The 20,273-nt window shown below is 31.8% G+C and overlaps 1 protein-coding gene and 1 long non-coding RNA gene across 2 annotated transcripts; one reads left to right on the top strand and one right to left on the bottom strand.

Annotated features, from left to right (window-relative positions):
- Positions 1-6,491: 6,491 nt before the first annotated feature.
- LOC118044046 (calcium-transporting ATPase 12, plasma membrane-type) lies at positions 6,492-9,775 on the top strand. Its single transcript, XM_035052195.2, has one exon. It carries the CDS (start codon positions 6,627-6,629, stop codon positions 9,663-9,665), a length of 3,039 nt encoding a protein of 1,012 aa, XP_034908086.1. The 5' UTR covers positions 6,492-6,626; the 3' UTR covers positions 9,666-9,775.
- Positions 9,776-16,776: 7,001 nt separating this feature from the next.
- Positions 16,777-19,626, bottom strand: LOC140954431 (uncharacterized). The gene is made up of 2 exons (XR_012167657.1): positions 17,315-19,626; positions 16,777-17,090 (listed from the first exon to the last, which is right to left on the bottom strand). It is a non-coding gene; the product is annotated as an uncharacterized lncRNA (long non-coding RNA).
- Positions 19,627-20,273: the final 647 nt, after the last annotated feature.

Genomic DNA, 20,273 nt, shown 5'->3' with positions numbered 1-20,273 from the left:
TTTTATTATTATTATTATTTGATAATTAAATGTGAGGAGATGTAATATTATTTAATGAGATGGGTCTAGTAAATATATTTGCTATCCTTTGCTTTACTTTTGAATTCCTTTGACTTTGCCTTGATTTTATGCTACCTGTATGCCTACGTGGAAAGAACAAAAAATATAAAGTTATCGATGTGTTTTTGCTATATTTTCTCTTCCTACAACCCTAATATAAATTTTTATAGCGCACTTGATCGATACAAATCACAAAAAAAAAAAAAAATATTGTGAAAAAATTAAAGTAGAGTACCAATTAATTCATCTTTCATTAAACAAAACAAGATAATTGGATATTGATAACTTAAATTTAAAATATATTTTTAATTTTTTTTTGAGATGTTTATTAAGAATTTGATGAGTTTTTTTTTATATAAAATTTTATTATTTTTGCTCTTTGTTTTTAAGATCTGCTAGTTTTAACAATTTTTTTTTTGAATTCTTGATGGTGATTTTTTTTTCTGATTAATTAGATATATTTTATTGGTTTGTTTTGATTATGCTTGGATTTTTTATTTTTTTTTATGTTTTGTTTTTACAAGAGCCATCAAAATTATCAATTTTTTCTCACGATATATGTTTTGATCTTATGTTGAACCATGAACAAAATAAGAAGAATTGATTTTTTTTAAAGGAAAAATATTTATCCACTATTTGACAGGTTAATTCGGTTTATTTTAACTCTTTCGACATAAATTACTGAACGAGCTTTCTCAACGATGAAAATTGTTAAAACAAGACTTCGCAATCGGATGGAGGATGATTTTCTTGCAAATTATTTGATTGTCTATATAGTAAAAAAAATTATTGAAAGATTCACAATTTATATTATAATCGATTATTTCTAATCTATGAAATAACAACGAACATAATTAAAATAATATGTAAGAATCATTCTTTATTATTTTTTACTTTATTTCAAAGTTTATCAAATATAAAATAATGCTTCGCTTTAGCTAATGTTTTTTATATACTTTGTATGCTTATATTTGATAGGTATAAAGATCAACAACATTAAAATGATAGATACATCATGAACATGAAATTAACTTCATTGTTTTGACTTAATTTGATATTGCTCCAAACCTTTTACATTATATGTTTGTAATAAGTTATTTAAATAAAACTAAATCATGTTGGTTTTTTTTTACTGGTTTTTTTACAACTCATGTATAATAAATTAAATCAAATATTATATCTTGTTATATTATTTTTTGTCACCCCTAATAAATAATCCTAGCTCCGCCTTTGCTTGTGGTGGATGCTACGTTAATGCGCAAAGACTTGTTTGAGTTTAGAAAATAAACAAACTTCTCATAAAAAAGGTTGAAAAAAACTTTGAGAAATCCTTTACTTGCCTTCGAGGTTACTTCCCTGGTGTATTCCATCTAGTTTGTGAGGAACCTGGGAATCACCTTCTACTTTTTAATGTTCTTTCTCTCTCTCTCTCTCTCTCCAAGGGATCGATTCTACTTATTACTTGTACTAACAATCTTAATCACACTTGAATTTATCCTTTCCTCTCTCCCTTAGGCTATGCTTTTATTACATGAAAAACACGAGTACAGATTCGATGTCTGGCCTTTCAAGAACACTAGGGAATCTCATGGTTTTGAGAAACATGGACTATTTTTTATTTTGTTTCTCGCAAGACTGAGAGTCAGGAGCTTGAAGCTCAATCGTGGTTGGTGGTTTTAAAAGGTTGCAATGCTCTAATCAAAATGTCACAGTCGATCTTAATTTAACTTGTAAGAACATTATTGCTCTTCCATGCCATACAGCAGTCAAAGATTAGGGTGCTGATAGGAGTCAAGAACAGATCATCGATATTGAATTGTAAATACTGTCATAAATGGAAAAACAGTAGCACAACAGTAAAGTGGAAAGTTTCTCTTGCGTGGTCATCAGCCAGACAAATTATTCCATCCACATTTGAACTCGAAACTCTTAAAATAAAGGAGAAAAACATCAATGCGAAGTTATAATGTATTAGCGTTAATTATCCAAGTCTTTGGAAAACATTTCATGGCAGAAGAGTTGCCGAAAGAATATTGCTAGGAAACAATCAATAAATATAACGCAATGTTACAGAGATTTGAAATCCAACCCTTTCTAATTAAGCTTGAAATGTAATGAATTCTGGGTCTTTATTAGCCATAATCGTCACTGTCTTGCTAAATAATTCGCTTGCCAAGAGTACGTACTGTCATGTTGAGTCAGAAAAAACACTTTTCTCGTAGATGTTTGGTTGTTCCTTGAGCTTTTATTATGATTATTAAACTCATATCCATTTATTTGCTGGAAAGTAGATTTTTTTAAAAAAAGTGAATAAAAGTGAATTCTAAAAAAATATTTTTTGATGTTTGATAGTGTAATAAAAAATAAGTTGGAAAACACTTTCCAGTGTTTGGTTATGTCATGGAAAATGAGCTAGAAAATAACTTATTAATATTTTATTTTTCTTAAATTTATTAAAATAACGAGAAACAAATCTTACAAATTAAAAAGTTGAATGAGAATAAAATTGAAAAAAAATATAATTTCATAAATTATCTCAAATAAAATAAATAATAATTAAAATAATAGAGATCAAATCTAAAAAATAAAAAAATTGAAAGATGAAATTAAAATAATAACAATAATTAATATTTCATAAATTATTTCAAATAAAATAAGTAACAATAAAAAAAATGAGGATCAAATTTGATAGATAAAAAACTTTAATTAAAAAATGATAAGGGAAAATTAAATAGCAATTATAAAAATGAGCACCAAAATTAATATAAAAATTAAATTCTAAGGGATGAAATTGAAAAAAAAATTCAAAACAATATATATATAAACAATCAAAGTTTGAGGACCAAATTTGATATAATCAGCAAATAATATGACATTTCTAAATTTTTCACAATTTTCAGAAAGTGTTTTCCGCCCAAAATAAAAGGAAAACATTTTCCTGGAAATCAAGCCAAATTTTTCTTTAACTGAAAAGTGTTTTCCGTTGACCGGAAAGTATTTTCCGTTAACCAACTTTTCTAATGACAAACAAATACAGGAAAGTTTGAAAAGTGATTTCCGAAAACAACTTTACAGGAAACAAACACAGCCTCAGATAGTAAGGAAAGGACCATGAAGGAACACGTAAAAGGGCGAAGCTTATTACTTTTTGGATGCCGCCAACCAAGAAAAAGTGATATATTTTCCTCTCCACCTATTTGCTTTTCGCTAGCTTGTTTGGTAGTGTAGTTGTAGTTGTTTTTAAAATAATTTTCGTATTAAAATACATGTTAATACTGTTTTTTTTTATTTTAAAAAAATTATTTTTGACATTAGCACATCAAAATGATTTAAAAATACTAAAAATATATTAATTTAAAGTTAATAAAAAAATTTTAATTTTTTTCAAAAACGCTTTTGAAACGAAGAAACAAACAAGCTCATGATTTTTTAAAGTATTTTTTTTATTATTTTCCATGACTTTTTAAAATGCTTTTAACTTTAATTAAAAAAATAACATAATATATAAGAAATTGCTTTTCTTCCTTTCATGGAATCACAAGACTTATGATAAGATATAAAAACTAAAGCTAGCTCTATCGGAAGCTGCTCGGAATATAGCATAAAAATGACATTACTTGTTGCCAAAGGTAAAATAACCATGAGGATGAAAATATATAATAAAAACAGAGAGGACAAGTTCCGAGTTTTCCTTGTTTTGAAATAATATAAATTTATTTTAAATTTGTTATAAAAATAAATTAATTTTATATCTATATCTTTATCCCCTAATCAAAAACACATTTCTATTTATTCCATGTTGGTTGGGCAATTCAAAGTTATGCGAGGAAGGAGCAATAAAAAATATCAATAAAATTCATTAAAATAAATTAACTAAAAATATATTTGATTTATACTTTATTAAATACCATTCAATTTTAACTTTGTTTTCAAATAAGATTATAATTTTTTTTATATAATATTAGCAATTACTTTTATACCGTCTTTCAACATTTTTTTAAAATTTTTATTTGATGACTTTCTATACATGTTTATTTTTTTATTATTAAATAATTAAATAAAAAATAGATTAAAAAAATTATTAAACTCAACTACATTTTTATGATACCGATCATAAATTTAATAAACTACCCTATACCAATTCAGAATATTTTTGTCTCAATGTTAAAAAAGAATTAAAAACTAACATTGAGGCTTTTTAGTAAAGACAAAGAAGTTCTGATATTTTCTTTATTGCTTTTAATTTTTATTAAATAAAGAACATAGAATGAAAAAGGTTAACTTTTTTAGAAAAATTATAATAGCAAATTATTTTGTTTCAAGAGGATTTAAATTATTGTCATTCTTACAAAAATAAATTATTATATAATATAATTAAATTGGGCTTTTCTACTTAGTGTTAACATTAATAATCTTTTTCTAACATTTATTAACACGTAATTCTTAATTTATTTTATTAAGAATGTATATCAAATCTTCAATTTATAATTAAAAAAATAATACTAAAAAAACTCAATGACAGTCAACGCATTTGATATATATACTAGCTTTGATACCCGCGCGATGCCGCGGGTCATTTTTTTTTATAAAAAATATTAAAAAAAATAAAAATTTAAAAATCTTGGGTTTTTCTGCAAAGTTATACCCAAGAATCTTGGATTTGGTTGCAACGTCTGACCTAAAAGTAATATTTATAATATTAATAATAAAATTAAACTTGCATGATCTAAGTTTAAGTGAGTCTGACTGAAACATCAGACCCAAGAATATTGGATGTGGGTCTGGCTATAAGGTCGTGTCATTAAAGTATGATAATTAAATAGATTAATTAAAAAAATCAACAGAAAGGAAAAAAACTAATGAAGAAAAAGAAAAAAAAAAATTGAATTAATTGGGTTAACCCTTTAAACCAGGTTATCTCGTAAAAGCTGAGATTTGCGTCATGAAAGTTTGATAACTAAATAGAAAAAAAAAATGACGGGTTTACCCATAATTAACCGGGTTAACCCATCAAACTAAGTTAACCCGTCAAGCCCAGGATACGTGTCATGAAAGTCTGATAATTAAATAGAAAGAAAATTAACTTTAACAAACTAAACTAAATGAAAAAAATAACTCGTCAAATCAGGTTAACCCATCAAACCCGAGATTCATATCATGAAAATATGATAACTAAATAAAAAAAAAATTAACATTAACAAACTAAATCAAACAAAAACAATTCATTAAAAAAAATAAAAAATAAAAAAACAGTCATATAATATAATACAATATAATAATAATTATAATGAGAAAACATGGGGAAAGCTAAAGCTAAAGCTAGATTCTCAACCAACTCAATATTAAAAAAATAAATTTAACAAAAGATAATTTAAAAAATAAACATGTGGGGGAAACACTGCAGCCAAACAAAAAATCATATAAGGGAAACACTGTAGTAATCCATAGTGTTTTTTTTTTTTTTTAAAAAAAAAAAAGCTACAAAGCTAAGTTCTCAACCAGCTTAATATATATATATAAAAAAAAAAAACCAAGATCCGTGTAATGAAAATATGATAACTAAATTAAATTTTTTTTTTTCACATTAACAAACTAAATTAAACAAAAAAAAATCATTAAAAGAAAAAAAAAAACAAAAACAAAAAAAAAAAATCAAGTGTTTCACTATGTGCATAATGATACATTATATGTAAAAAACAAAAGAAACAAAAGCGAGGAAAAAAAAAAAAGTTGCTACAATGAAAAACCCACGCGTTAAAAAAAAAAACATGTAAAAAAAAACTGCTACAGTGAAAAAACATTTTAAAAAAAACAAAAGCAAAAGCAAAAAATAATAAAAAGGAAAAACTACTACAGAAAAAAAAAACCAAAACCAAAAAAAACCTGCAAGAAACAACTTTAGCTACAGTGAAAAAGCTACGCGTTTTAGTATATTACTTAATTACATGTAAAAAACAAAAAGAAACAAAAGAGAGGGAAAAAAAAAGCTGCTAAAGTGAAAAACCAACGCATTAAAAAAAAACATGTAAGAAAAACAAAAATAATAAATAAAAAAAAGCTGCTACAGTAAAAAAACATTAAAAAAAAAACAAAAGCTAAAGCTAAAAAGAAAAAAAAAACTACTAAAGAAAAAAAAACCAAACACTAAAAGAGAATGCCACAGAAGAACAAATAAAAAAAAAACTGTAAAAAAAAAAAAAAAAACAGCTTTAGCAACATTAAAAAAGCTACGCGTTTTAATATATTACTTAATTATAATATAATAATATAATTATTATAAGTATAATTAAAAGACGGGGAAGCTATAGTGCTTTCCCCACACCTAATAGAGTTCTTTAATATATATTCTCTGACGTGGGTTCAAAGCAAATCACTGTGTAACTATCTGACAGAAGGGATGTATTTTTGCGTTCTCTATAGCACAGAAACCTTCAGTTTCATCTTTCTAAACCTTGACGTCTGTTCCTTCAGAAACAAAAAACCCTAAACACTGCTTGGAAACACACTTGACTCTTTTTCAACCTGTTGTTTTTACTTTAATCAAACTTTCCTAATTAGTCATCACCATGACTATGAGGTCTCGAAAAACTAGCGACAATATTACTCTTGATCAAGAAAATCTGATACCAGAGCCAAAACGCAATCAGAGAAGGTGGAGGATTGCTTACACGGCCATATATTTCACAAGGCTTCTTGTTTCTTTATCCAAGAAAGCTCTTGAAAGACAGACCAAGATCCTGCGCTCCCTATCCTACGTTGCTGTTGATGTTCATGATGATACGTTCCAGCATGAGAATAAACTTGGTTCTTTGACTCATGTCGATCAGAGAACCCTCAATGATATTATAAAAGAAAAGAACCTTGAATCTTTGAACAAACTGGGAGGAGTTATACAAGTTGCCACAATTCTAGAAACTGATGTGAAGGATGGTACAAGGGAGGCTGATGCTGCGTTTAGAAGGGATGTTTTTGGTGCAAATAGGTTTAAGAAGCCTCCTTCAAAAAGCTTTCTAAGCTTTGTTATCGAAGCATGCAAGGACCCGACCATTATCATTCTTTTGGTCTGCGCTATTATGTCCTTGGTATTCGGTATCAAACAGCATGGCCTGAAAAATGGGTGGTATGATGGAGGAAGCATTATTGTCGCAGTTGTTCTAGTTATTGCTGTCTCTGCTATCAGCAACTTCAAGCAATCCAAACAATTTGAGAAGTTATCTGATGAGAGCCGCGACATAACTGTGCAAGTAGTGAGAGATGGGAGGCACAATCATATATCTATTTTTGATGTGGTGGTGGGTGATGTGGTGTCTTTGAAGATTGGAGACCAAATACCTGCTGATGGGTTATTCTTGCATGGGTATTCTTTGAAGGTGGACGAATCTAGCATGACCGGAGAAAGCGACCACGTTGAGGTGAATGGAAGCGAAAACCCTTTCTTGCTCTCTGGTACAAAGGTGACTGATGGCTTTGGCTTCATGCTTGTCACATCTGTTGGCATGAATACAGCATGGGGAGAGATGATGAGTTCGATAAGTCGTGATTTGGATGAGCAAACTCCATTGCAAGCTCGCCTCAACAAGCTCACTTCTTATATTGGGAAGGTTGGATTGACAGTTGCCATTCTTGTGCTTGCCGTTATGATGATAAGGTACTTCACAGGAAATACTAGAGATGATAATGGTCGGAAAGAATACTATGGGAGCAAAACAAAGGTCAGTGATGTACTGGATTCAGTTGTGAGCATTATTGCTGCTGCAGTGACCATTGTCGTGGTGGCAATTCCAGAAGGTCTCCCTCTAGCTGTAACCCTAACTCTGGCTTACTCTATGAAAAAAATGATGAAAGATAACGCCATGGTCCGTAAGCTCTCTGCTTGTGAAACAATGGGTTCAGCCACAACAATCTGCACAGACAAAACAGGCACTCTTACCTTGAACCAAATGAAGGTTACAGAGTTCTGTCTTGGGAAAGAAACAATTGAGGATAAGACTGAAATAGAATCAGAGGTCTATCAGTTACTACAAGAAGGGGTTGCTTTAAATACAACAGGTACTGTCAACAAATCTCATCCTAACTTAGTTCCTGAAATTATTGGCAGTCCGACTGAAAAAGCAATACTTTCTTGGGCTGTAATGGATTTGGGCATGGATATCAATGAAACAAAGGGAAAATGTGAAATAATACATGTAGAAACCTTTAATTCCGAGAAAAAGAGAAGTGGAGTGTTGATGAGGAAAAACAGTGAAAAGGCGATTCATTCACACTGGAAGGGAGCTGCCGAGATGATACTCGCAATTTGTTCAAATTATTATGTCAGAAATGGAGAGCTAAGAGACTTGAATGAGGAAGAAAAAATGCAATTTGGGGCCATAATTCAGAGTATGGCAGCCAGAAGCCTAAGATGCATTGCTTTTGCCCACAAAAAGGTTGTAGAAGAGAATAGCCAGGCATCTGCGAAGCTTGAAGAAAATGGAATGACCTTTATGGGGCTTGTGGGTTTGAAGGACCCATGCCGAATAGGAGTCAAAACGGCAGTGGAATCATGTAAGAATGCAGGAGTGGATGTTAAAATGATTACTGGTGACAATATACATACAGCAAGAGCTATAGCTATTGAATGCGGGATTCTCAATCCTGAAGACATGAAGAATGGTGCTGTAGTAGAAGGTGTACAATTCAGAAACTACTCACCTGCAGAGAGGATAGCCAAGATTGATAATATCCAGGTTATGGCAAGATCATCCCCATTCGACAAGCTTCTCATGGTACAGTGCTTAAAGGAGAAAGGTCACGTGGTAGCAGTCACTGGTGATGGCACAAATGATGCCCCTGCTCTAAAGGAAGCAGATATTGGGCTCTCCATGGGAATTCAAGGGACCGAGGTGGCAAAGGAGAGCTCAGACATTGTCATATTGGATGATAACTTCACCTCTGTGGTGACTGTATTGAGGTGGGGAAGGTGTGTCTACAACAATATTCAGAAGTTCATTCAATTTCAGCTCACTGTCAATGTTGCTGCCCTTGTCATCAACTTCGTTGCAGCTGTTTCTTCTGGAAAAGTCCCTCTGACTGCAGTCCAGCTGCTGTGGGTTAATCTCATAATGGACACCTTGGGAGCACTAGCCTTGGCCACTGAACAACCGACGAATGATCTCATGGCAAAGCCACCTGTGGGTCGATTAGAGCCACTTATCACCAAAATCATGTGGAGGAACCTCCTTGCTCAGGCCCTGTATCAGGTCACCATCTTACTGACTCTACAGTTCAAGGGAAAAGCGATATTTGGTGTGGATGAGGAAGTTAAGAATACCCTCATCTTCAACACTTTTGTCCTCTGCCAAGTGTTTAATGAGTTCAATGCACGGAAGCTGGAGAAGATGAACATATTCAAGGGGATACATAAGAACAAGTTATTCTTAGCAATCATAGGAATTACCATAATTCTTCAAGTGCTGATGGTGGAGCTTCTTAAGAAGTTTGCCAGCACTGAAAGGTTGAATTGGCAGCAGTGGGGTGCCTGCATTGCCATTGCAGTTCTTTCTTGGCCAATTGGTTGTCTAGTGAAGTGCATTCCAGTTTCTTGCAAGCGGACACAAATCCACTAATCAGTTTGTTGTAAATATACTAAATCAATTGGGCTTTTTTACTATTCATGTCAAAAACTTAGTTTGTCAAAACTACAGAGCAGCTGGGTGATATCTTCATTTGAGTGATCTTAGGATTGAATATATTTGTAACAAGCTGGGCATGATTAACATATATGCTCCAGCTTGAGGGGAAATGTTGTAAATATAGTAAATTAATTATAAAATTGATTATTGTTTTAAATAGAGTAAGTCAACTATATGATTGTCAAGGCTGATTGCAGGACTGATTTATATGCATTCAATTATTCAATTATAGCTTGATTCTACGGATTTAGATTAATCCTAGACATGTATATATACATATTGTACTCATGCATTAAGAATAAGATAAATATAATTTTCATACTCTAACAATTCTACACAGTTATCCTCCTACTTTATTCATTTTGCTTTTCCTGCATATGGTAGATTTAACCAGGAATGTTTAGATAATTATAATTTTTTTGAAAGCTTTCAATTGTTAGCTGTTTCTTTTGGAGTATATATGGAATTAAGTGAATCTAATTACTGAATCGGGGTGCTTGCATTGCCATTGCAGTTCTGTCTTGCCCAATTGGCTGTCTTGTGAAATGCATTCCAGTTTCTTCCAAGCAGCCGATGGATCATAAGAACACACAGCCACGTTTCTTCTTCTTCTTTTTTCTCCTGTTCAGGGTATATCAGACAAGGAAATTTTAGATTTCAAAGCTTGTTGTTTGCAGTTTCTTTTAGAGAATCTATGGAATCAAATTTGTGCAAATATGGAATCTAGTAACTGCATTTTATATCTTTATGTTCTGAATGAAATCCCCGGCCCAATTGATGAGAAAGTTCTTGTTCTTATTCTGCTTTCGTATCTTATTTGCAATTATATGTAAGCAAGGGTAGAGCTACGAATTTTTCCTGCCCTAGGTTAATAAATAAATATATAAATTTTTTTAAGATAAATTATTAATTTATGTACATGAATTTTTAAAGTTAACAATAAGTTTTAATTCAAATACACTACCCAAAATATTAAAAAATAAATTTGAAAGTATAAAAATTAAAGTAAAGTAAAAATAAACTCATTATTAAAGTTATACCCTTCGATGTTTTGTGGAATATAATTCATCTATAATAGAATCTGAATCGATATTGTAACCCCTCAACTGGAATAAAATAAGTATCTCATGTCAACTGAAAAACAAAGTAATTAAATTTTTTCCCTTTCTCAATTCCTCCTTCCATTACTTGATTCTTCTTTAGATTAGTATTTTATAAGTTGAACTTTATAAGTTTAAAAGGCTATTCTCTCACTTTTTTTATTTTTTTTCCTTGGATATTTTTTTTATGTTTTTTCCTTAACTTTTCTCTCTGCTCTCTCGCCTTTTCTTTTCTTTCTTTTTATATTCTGCTTCTACCCAGTCAGCAACATATAAAAGGAAGGAAGAACTGATTTGTTTTATTTTTTAATGGCAAATAACCATTTTACCCTTAATAAGTCGTTTTGCTTTTATTTGACCTTTTTTTTGTTAGCACTACCAAACTCTGTTCATCCTAAAATTTTAACTAGATTTTATTCAATATATTTTAAGATCCTTCGTAAAATTTCAGTTCAATCTGGTGATCGGATTGAAAATTACACCCAATAACATAAAATTAGTTAAATTGTGATTTTTTTTATCAAATTTCTGAATTTCTCCAAAAATTCTGAAATTTTAACCCAAGCTAAAGCATCATATTAAAAGGCTCTACGTAAATTTTCAGAATTTTTTGATACCTCAATTGAGAATTACAATTTTTCTTTACATAAAACTAGTGAAAAAATATTAATAAAATCTTGACCTGGGCTAGAGCCCACCCGAGCCCATACATGCCCTTGAATGTAGGCACTAATAGAAGATCAGATAAGAAGAACTACGAGGAATTTCCATCATTGAACTAATAGAAGGTCAACCACGGACCTCACACCCAAGGCTATGTTTGTGACAAACAACTATTCAGTCATTTAAACCAAGCTACTTTCGAAATGGGAACTCACAGATTTACTTGCAGAGACCAAAAGGATTCTAATATATGGATTGTGATAATTCTATGTAAAAAGCAATTACTCTCAATTTCAAAGGTTTAAGAACTTAGAAGTCATTGCTTGTGTAACAGAGAATAACTAATGCAGCATAATTGTACTGAAGCACAAGTTGTTCACAGGTGTGTGCACTTATGTAATGGTTCCCGGATTCCAGTGTGGGAGAGGCCAAAACTCAGCAGAAAATATTTTTTTTAAATAAACATGTCCTAATGCTCCAAATAATCTTAGCACTTCACTTAAACACGCAGAGCACAATAACAGAAACAAACCATTTCTTAAATGGGATGACGGAAACATAAATATACCTGATATCTGCTCTATATTCACTAACCATAAGATCATTTGACGGGTCACAAAAGAAAAGTTTCAAGTTAGGGACACTAGAAAAGAAAAGCAAAGAAGCTCACATGGGCTTGAACAGTTCCTCTTACAGTTAAACCCCAAGCTAAAATATGATTGAAGTTTTTTCATTCAACTTTGGGGTGGGCAGGAAGAAACCTAATGAAGAGTTGGGGTTGAACAGCAAGGATCAGAATTCTCAACAAAATAATTGAAATATAGAACGGAGTTGAGAGTCAGAAGACCAGAGAAACTGAACATATAAAATGTTGCATCAAATGGTAAACTACAACGTGAAGTTTTAGAGAGATGGCAAACAGGGTCTGGTGGAATTAAAAATTATTTTTTGATATTGAAGATATTCAATTCAAACCAACTACCTTTGCTCCAAAAGTTTCAGCTATCATAATTCTAATTTCATTGTTCGTCTGGTATGTTTGTCTATGTGCGCGCACGCACATGAGCATACATGAGTGTGTGTAAGAACATGAATGATATGTAACCAAAAAAGAAGGATATGCTTGGCACTTCGGTTCTTCAACTTAGTCCTTGCGCAACTCCCATGCTACACACACAATCTCTCTCCAAAATAAAAGGAGCCACAGCAGAAAACGGACCAAAAAGAAAACCAATTGCCATAGCATATTAAACAAGGAAAACAACAATAGAAACTTCAAATCTGAAAAAATATTATCTTCTGCAGTGGAGGACATCATACAAATATTCTAGGTGATCGCATGAAAAAATAAATGTCAACATGGCCTCATTCTAAGACAGTATCTGTAAGCATATTTGTTAATTTTAGTATCAATATTACAACTTTTCAGTTTAAACATCCCTCATGCTCAAGAATTTATTGTCCATAGGAGTCCAGACCCTTGATTTAAAATAAATCTATCTGCTGGCATATGCCTCACCATGAACTCTCATTTCGAAATTTACTGCTAAGTCTGATGGCTTGGCACAATACCAATCACCAGATGCATTTTATAACAAGGTGTCTCCATCCACCAAAAGACATGATAAAACTGAGCAATTTCGGAATGATGGTGAATTTCACTCCATCACTACAGCTTCGAGGAGTTAAAAACTCATGAATGTTCCTATGTTTGGGCCTCTGTAACTTGTCATTTTGCTTTCAAGTTATAAGGGTACATGGGAATTTGGAGTCAAACAGTCCTTATTTTAAAACTATGCTTTTGTTCTTTTCATTTGTACATTGTTTCTCATACAATTGAATACACAATGCTGTCTCGATATGCTATTCTATGCACATTTTATTAACGAACATGTGGGGAAAATTGCTTTACCATGACCCTCCATTGGACAACATTATCCAATTCCCATACGCAGTTAGCTCAACAAACATGAAGTAAAATATTCCAAACACAAAAATGTTGTCGATATTGATGGCAGAGCACAAGCGAAGCAAAATGAAAACTAGAAATTCCTATGATCCTCTTCATTGAACCCTCATAGCCATATCAAAATCACTTCATGAATTGCCCCTTCAAACATAGCAGCAAAAGAGTAGAAACCCGCCATTGAAATCAAATAGGAAAGCTAATGCCATACAGTATCCCATTTCACATTTCTGGTCATCTTCAAACTCTACTTACGAAAAATTCCCATGTTTATTATTCAAATTGAAATCCTTTTCTTTCTTGTTTCTTTGGTTTTATTTTGAAGCAACAGCAAATGGAAAGAGCAAGGTGTTATAGGAGTTGTGTGGGCACAGAAAATAACACTTGAAACAGTAAAAAGAAAAAGAAAAAAAGAAACAGAATTAAACAGGAAGAAAAGAGCACCTTGTTGTCTTGACAGGATTGCCCCACCACCACAAGCTCTTGTTGGTTAGGAGATGTCTTAACCCCATTTTGCGATGGGACCCATCAAAGATTGACAAAGCTCCGAACTTCATCTGTGTACGGTTTTAGGAGGGGCAATGTCTTCTTGAGCACTGTAAGGACAGCGGCAGAGGTTTTAGCAATTCCTTTACCACACCCGCCGGTGACCCTCAACTTTATATTTTGATAAAAATTCAACTTGCTCAAAATTCATAAATATTGAGATTTTTTTTAAGAAAAAAATAACTGATAATAAAATCTCGAAATTATTTACTAACAATCTTTCTTAAGATCAGTCAAATTGTTTTAAATATTGGGTTTTTTTTTTTAATTTGTCATTGAGCTCTAAAAACAAACTATAATTTTATCTCGTATGGTCATGTATTTCCCAAATGGTCCTTTTTTTCATATTTTTTTTTAAAACAATATCCATTTAAAATAAAATGTCAAGAAGTAATAATTCTGGTAAATAAAAATTACTTTAATTTTAAAAAACAATAAGGTAAAACAAGATATGAACTTTGAAGAAAGAGATAAGAATATGTTTGGCTTGGATGTATGATGGTTTTTTTTTTCAAAAATACAATACCTTTAAAGCATAAATCACACTTTTAAAAAGTAAAAATATATATTTTTTACTAAAAAAAATATAAATTATCTCCCATCCAAAACACACACTAATAAATTTAGTTGTCATGGAATCTTAATGATGTTTGTGAAGGAAGTACGAGATAAATTGAAAAATATTTTTTTTATTTTTTATCTTTTATTTAAATTAACGTGGAAATTCAATATGAGTTGTATCAGAGTGGTTGATTCTCCTGAGGAGTTTATGCCATTAGTCCTGGGCTTTGGTGGGCTGGGCAAATTGCGCTGTGTTATCGCATTGGGCCACAAGCCTAATCTAAACTGGGCTGATGTTAAGTTTTCCAGACTTTTTGCTGAGCTAGGCTAATTTAACCTAGCAATCACTTGTATGGGCCAAAAAAAAAAAAACCCGTAAAGAGTTTGCATCATAGTGCTTCTCTAGTGACATGTCACCCCTTATTCTTAAATCCAATTTGGCCTGGCATGAAAAAAATTAGGATTTAAAATGTTTGATTTTTAATTGAATTCAATAAATAAAAAAATAACCAGATGATCAAACCTGATTTAAATTTAATTTGATTAATATTTTAAAAATAAAATAATATCATTTTTATAAAAAATAATTATGCTAGTGATTTTTCTATATCAATTCCCGGATCGAGATTAATAATTATTTAATTAGCTATTAATTAAAAAAAAAAAAAGAAGAAGATTGATTTGAGGCTCAATATATGTGACTGGTATCATTGTGCTATCATCGTTTAATTTGCATTAAACATCTTTTCTTTAATTTGGTCACTGACAAGTATATATATATACAATCCATTTTCTATTTTTGCAATTGGGAGTTGGATCAAGGCAGGTAATGCTTTGAAAATGCATGCCAACTCCAGCCATTCTCACACTCTGTCATCTTTGTACGTTCCCCTGTAGCTAGCTAGTTTGCAGTCCAAACCTTAAGTTGAGCACAATTAAACATAGTTTAGTATCTCTGATTTAAATTTGGTGATAAATAATCAATGGATCTTCATCAGTGAACTATATACAATGAATGTTATATATGTTGGTGGGAAAATCCACTAATGATGGGTTAGAAACATTCAGGAGATAAAATAAATCGTTTTAATAGTAGAAAACACAATCTTATATATATATTGAAAAAACTCTCAAAAGTTTCTTTTTCTCTGGTGTTTCTCTATATATTTTCCACACACAATAATCATAAGCTACCTGCATATTTATACACAAAACAACAGTATAAAAAATCAAAGTTAATGGTAGTGGTTTGTGGCAATGTGAAGCTGGTTGAAAGGAGGAGGCTCTTCAATGGTGGTGTGGCTATCATTATTTACTTTGTAGAGTGAGTTTACTGCAGCAATTGCATTAATTAATAGGACACCAATTGGAAAATAATAGATTGGCGAAAAGATACAAAAGAGCTAGCTAGCAGCTTAAAATGAGTGTTCTTTTGTTGTTCTTGTGTAGAAAAATGAGTCTAATTCTTCTTTAATGTATGCATATACGAAGTATTAAAACTTAAAATAAATTAACTAATTGGAAAGAGCAGATTATCATTCTTTACTCTTAAGCAGTACATGAAACAATTAGCAAGTGTTGTCATTGTCGTAATTTCTTGTGATGCTGGGAAACACAATCGATGACACTAAAATATGAGTGGTCAAATATGTAGAAACGTCAAAAATAAATAAAATAAATAAATGTATGTATGTATTGCCTTCTGCTGCTGATTTTACAAAAAATACGATAAATTGAACAAAATTAAATAGCAGTCACGGAGGATAAACATGCGAAACTATCCACTTGTTCTAATATTTTCATCTATAAATTGTTAAGAAGGGTTAAGTTGCATAATTCACATGAGTTGTGTACCGATACATAGTTAGCTGTCTGTGGGTTTCTTTGAGCCACAGTAACTCATCCTCTACGGTTTTTAATTTCATCAATGAAGACCTATCTTGTTTTTTTTCAAGAAAAGGTTCCATCGTAGTGGTCCACAAGAAACAGAAATCCATCCATAAGCAATCCAAATATAGTACTTGAAATCACGTCTTCCTCAGCACCCTGTATAAAACCTTGTGGGATATTGTAAAGAAAAGGAGCTGACCAGCATAATTTCTGTGTATAAGATCTTACACTGAGATTCCTTTCCAGAGCATCAATTTTTTTTATTTTTTGAGAAAACAGTGAATCACCCACTTTACTTTTCTGGGTGCTAACTGATACATTAATGCCAAAAAGGGTCAGCACCATAACTTAAGTAGTCAAATCCCTGAAATGAAGAAGTTAATTAGTGCTAATTATCGGCTTATGCTATGGCTTCTGACTTCAAAGTTCAAACCATGGCGTTGAAATTCTTTTGGCAGCCTAAATATATATGTTCCAAGTACAGACCAATGAGTAATTGTAAGTAACTGAACAACAATGCCAGAGTCAAGAAGATATATATGCCTGCTAGGGTTAGTAGAGTTCATGTGAGAGTCCCATTAATGTCTTGTAACGAACTCTTTCAAGGAACCCAGAAACCTTGTCTTCCAGTACCTGAAATTAAGAAGAAGACAAAGAAAATACATGAGAGGCCGATCGGTGACGTTTCTTTGACTTGGGTACTGTCTTTGGGAATCTTAGAAAGGTTTCATGGAGCCTATCCAGATCGAGCTTCGAGACAAAGACAAAACATGTAACATCCTACAACAACCAAAGTAAAGAGAAACACCATAAATTAAATTACATTGAGCATTAATGTTTAATGTCGTGCAACTCACAAGCAGGCTCCTTATGTTGTCACCATACTTTTGAAATGGATCTGCACTAGTACTAGAGATTAAATGGCCGTCACTTAATCCAGTGCTTGAGCTATATGTATTCTTTATTAGCATGCCCCTTGAGTAAAGCCTTCCACATCCAATGAGAATCGCTCAAACAAAAAAACTGAAACAGTTAAATAATTAAGGTCGAAAGAGAATTTATAATTGTACTAGCTAGACACATCTACATGATCATGAGTAAAGGGAAAAGGAATCATCTACAGAGATAAAGGCTTTTGAAAATATAGACTTTTCAATACATAATAAGTGTAAGTAAGGATGTTATACTTAAACAGAGTTTTTCTTTTGAAAAATGAAGCAAGATTAAAAAAAAAAAACGAAAGTGAATAAGTAATTAAGAGACACTCAAATTAATCAGCAAACTTATGCTCTTCCCCTAAATTGCAACAAGAACAAATCTCACAAGGCAGGCAGGCATTATATATCTATACACGTAAGAGAGATCCAAACAGATGGAGGAAGAAAATATATAGTCTCACATATGAGGCAGTGCCATGGAGTTCATGGCGTAGAGAAAATTGACCATATTCTAACTTCCTCAAAGAAACTTGTGCTTCATCGATCTCAAACCCCAACAAGAAAAAGAAGGGCAAAACTTATCTTAGGCAAGAACAACAAATCAGGATATCAATAATCACCACATATAATTAATTGATGTTTTTCTAGAGAAAAAAAGGAAAAAGTATAGAAAATATGGACTCGACCAAGAAAATGAGAGGCCGATACTAGAAAGGAATAAACCATATATACGTGTTCTTTCATCTAATTCGACCTAAATTTATTAGAATTTGTCATCTAGTTTGACCTTGAGATTTAGATAAAGGTCGGTTGGATGATAATGATTGCAATTAAGAACTAAACCTCATAAAACTAATGGTTTATAGAGCACGTTGCTGCAGCTTGTTCTAATTACTTGATGTAACACATTTGATACAAATTTATATTACAATTATGCATCCATCACAAATATCTACACAGTAAATAAAAATTGGTTTTTTTTTTAATCTTTTACTAGAGAGTTTGAGAATCCAAAATGGGATCTTGGCTTGCATTCCAACGGGAGATCCCCTGGAGCACTAATGATATTATTCCATAGGGGGTGTGCGTTTCAAGGTCCTACTCTAATATGTTTTTCCTAAGAAAAAACATAAAAGTAGGAAATTTGTGCTATCCTCTAGTACTAGATCTGAGGCTCTATATATTCATTTCTGATCAAGTTGCATTAATTTTTCGTCCAGCAGTGCCTGCTCCTATATTTCATGCATCTGCAGTCATGCTATTGCTAGCCATTTTCATTATTATATATAATTTGTTGACTCCAGAACAAAACACACTCCATACTCTCCACCCACACACACACACACACACACACACACACACACAGAGTTTTATTCTCCATATCGATATATATCAGCTAGCTATATATGTGATCTTCCAGGCAATCAGTCTCAATTTGACAAGTAGACATCAATCCGTATATGAGCATTATCATCCCACATATTTTGTACTAAGTTGTATTTTGGTTATATTTTCAGGATGATCCTTGGCATAAAACATAATGTATCCAGTCCCAATACTCAACAAATAAAATAAGACTGTCTAGATGGAAGATTGAACATGCATGATGTTTTTTTTTTAATAATAATCGAGTATATTAATTAAAAAGTAGTTATGTAAAAGATGAACTCTAAAGAGTTGAATAATTAATTACAGAAAAACAAAATAAGTGTGTTACAAGTGAGACAAGATGAAAAAAAAAAAAAAAAAACATAATAGGAAAAAACAACTAAATTAGTGATATGTATGTATTTACCTATACTTGAAATACCGTCTCTACTAAAAATGAAATCATAGCTGAAATTAGGCTCTCAGTGATGTGCAAAGGGATATGCATGACCAACTACACAGAAATTGACATGAACTGTAATGGAGAAATTATATAAAGGCGCTCTCTTCCAATATGAAAGGGCACACTCTCTTCAAGGCACGGGAAGATAGATCTCAAAAGCACCAACCAAGTTAAGACAAAAATCTCGTCAGTTACAACCCTAAAAGATCACATCTTGCTATTCTTTAACAAACTTTGACATGGATAAGAAGAACACAACACAGCAGTACGGCACAGAAACAACTTCAAGATACTACAAGGAAAAAACATCCCATCATATATAAAAGAGCAGCTGGTGGTGGAGAAAAGAACAATAAGGAAACACATACACAGATCAGTGAAAATCAAACAGGAAAAAGAAGACATACCTCATCTAGTGTTTTCTTCTCCAAGGCCGAACCCTAATGGGGTTCGCAGAGATAGATCAGTGGAGGAAATTAGGGTTCTGATTAGGGTTTTCCATACTACCATCAATAGGTGAAACTGCCACATGATCTAGTCTTTCCCGTATAGGAAAACCAAGGAAAACTCAGATCATGCTGGCAGCTTCAACTAATAGCAGTGCATGATTAAAGGCTATCGGTATTTGACTCGCTGTGATGCACTTGTCTAGGGCTTGAAGTTGCCTCTCCATCCTCTTATTCTTTCTTCTGGTTGAAGGTTTCATAGATGGGGAAAGATATGGGAGGGTGTAACCAGAGAGGAATATTTATAGCGGAGTTACAATATTTCTACCTCATACAGTCATATATTTTGGCTGTTTCCAATCCCATTATTAATTTCTTTAATTGTGACTTTTATGTGACCAGGAATCTAGCATGCTATGAACCATCATATAGAAGACAAATTGTTTTTCTCTAATTTCAAGGACAAAGGTTTTTTTTTCTTTTGCAGATTTTTTGTATTCAAATCTTAGATACAACACTCAAATATATATATAATTTCTAATATTGGCGTAGAAACTAACTCGGCGATATATATACGTATATAATTGGAAAAAAAAATCAT

This window comes from Populus alba, chromosome 13, assembly GCF_005239225.2.
Source record: "Populus alba chromosome 13, ASM523922v2, whole genome shotgun sequence".
NCBI classification, from domain to species: domain Eukaryota; kingdom Viridiplantae; phylum Streptophyta; class Magnoliopsida; order Malpighiales; family Salicaceae; genus Populus; species Populus alba.
This window is presented reverse-complemented; position numbering and strand designations above follow the sequence as displayed.

Coding starts and splice junctions, on each gene's coding strand:
- LOC118044046 (XM_035052195.2), top strand. CDS start 6,627: ATGACTATGAGGTCTCGAAAAACTAGCGACAATATTACTCTTGATCAA.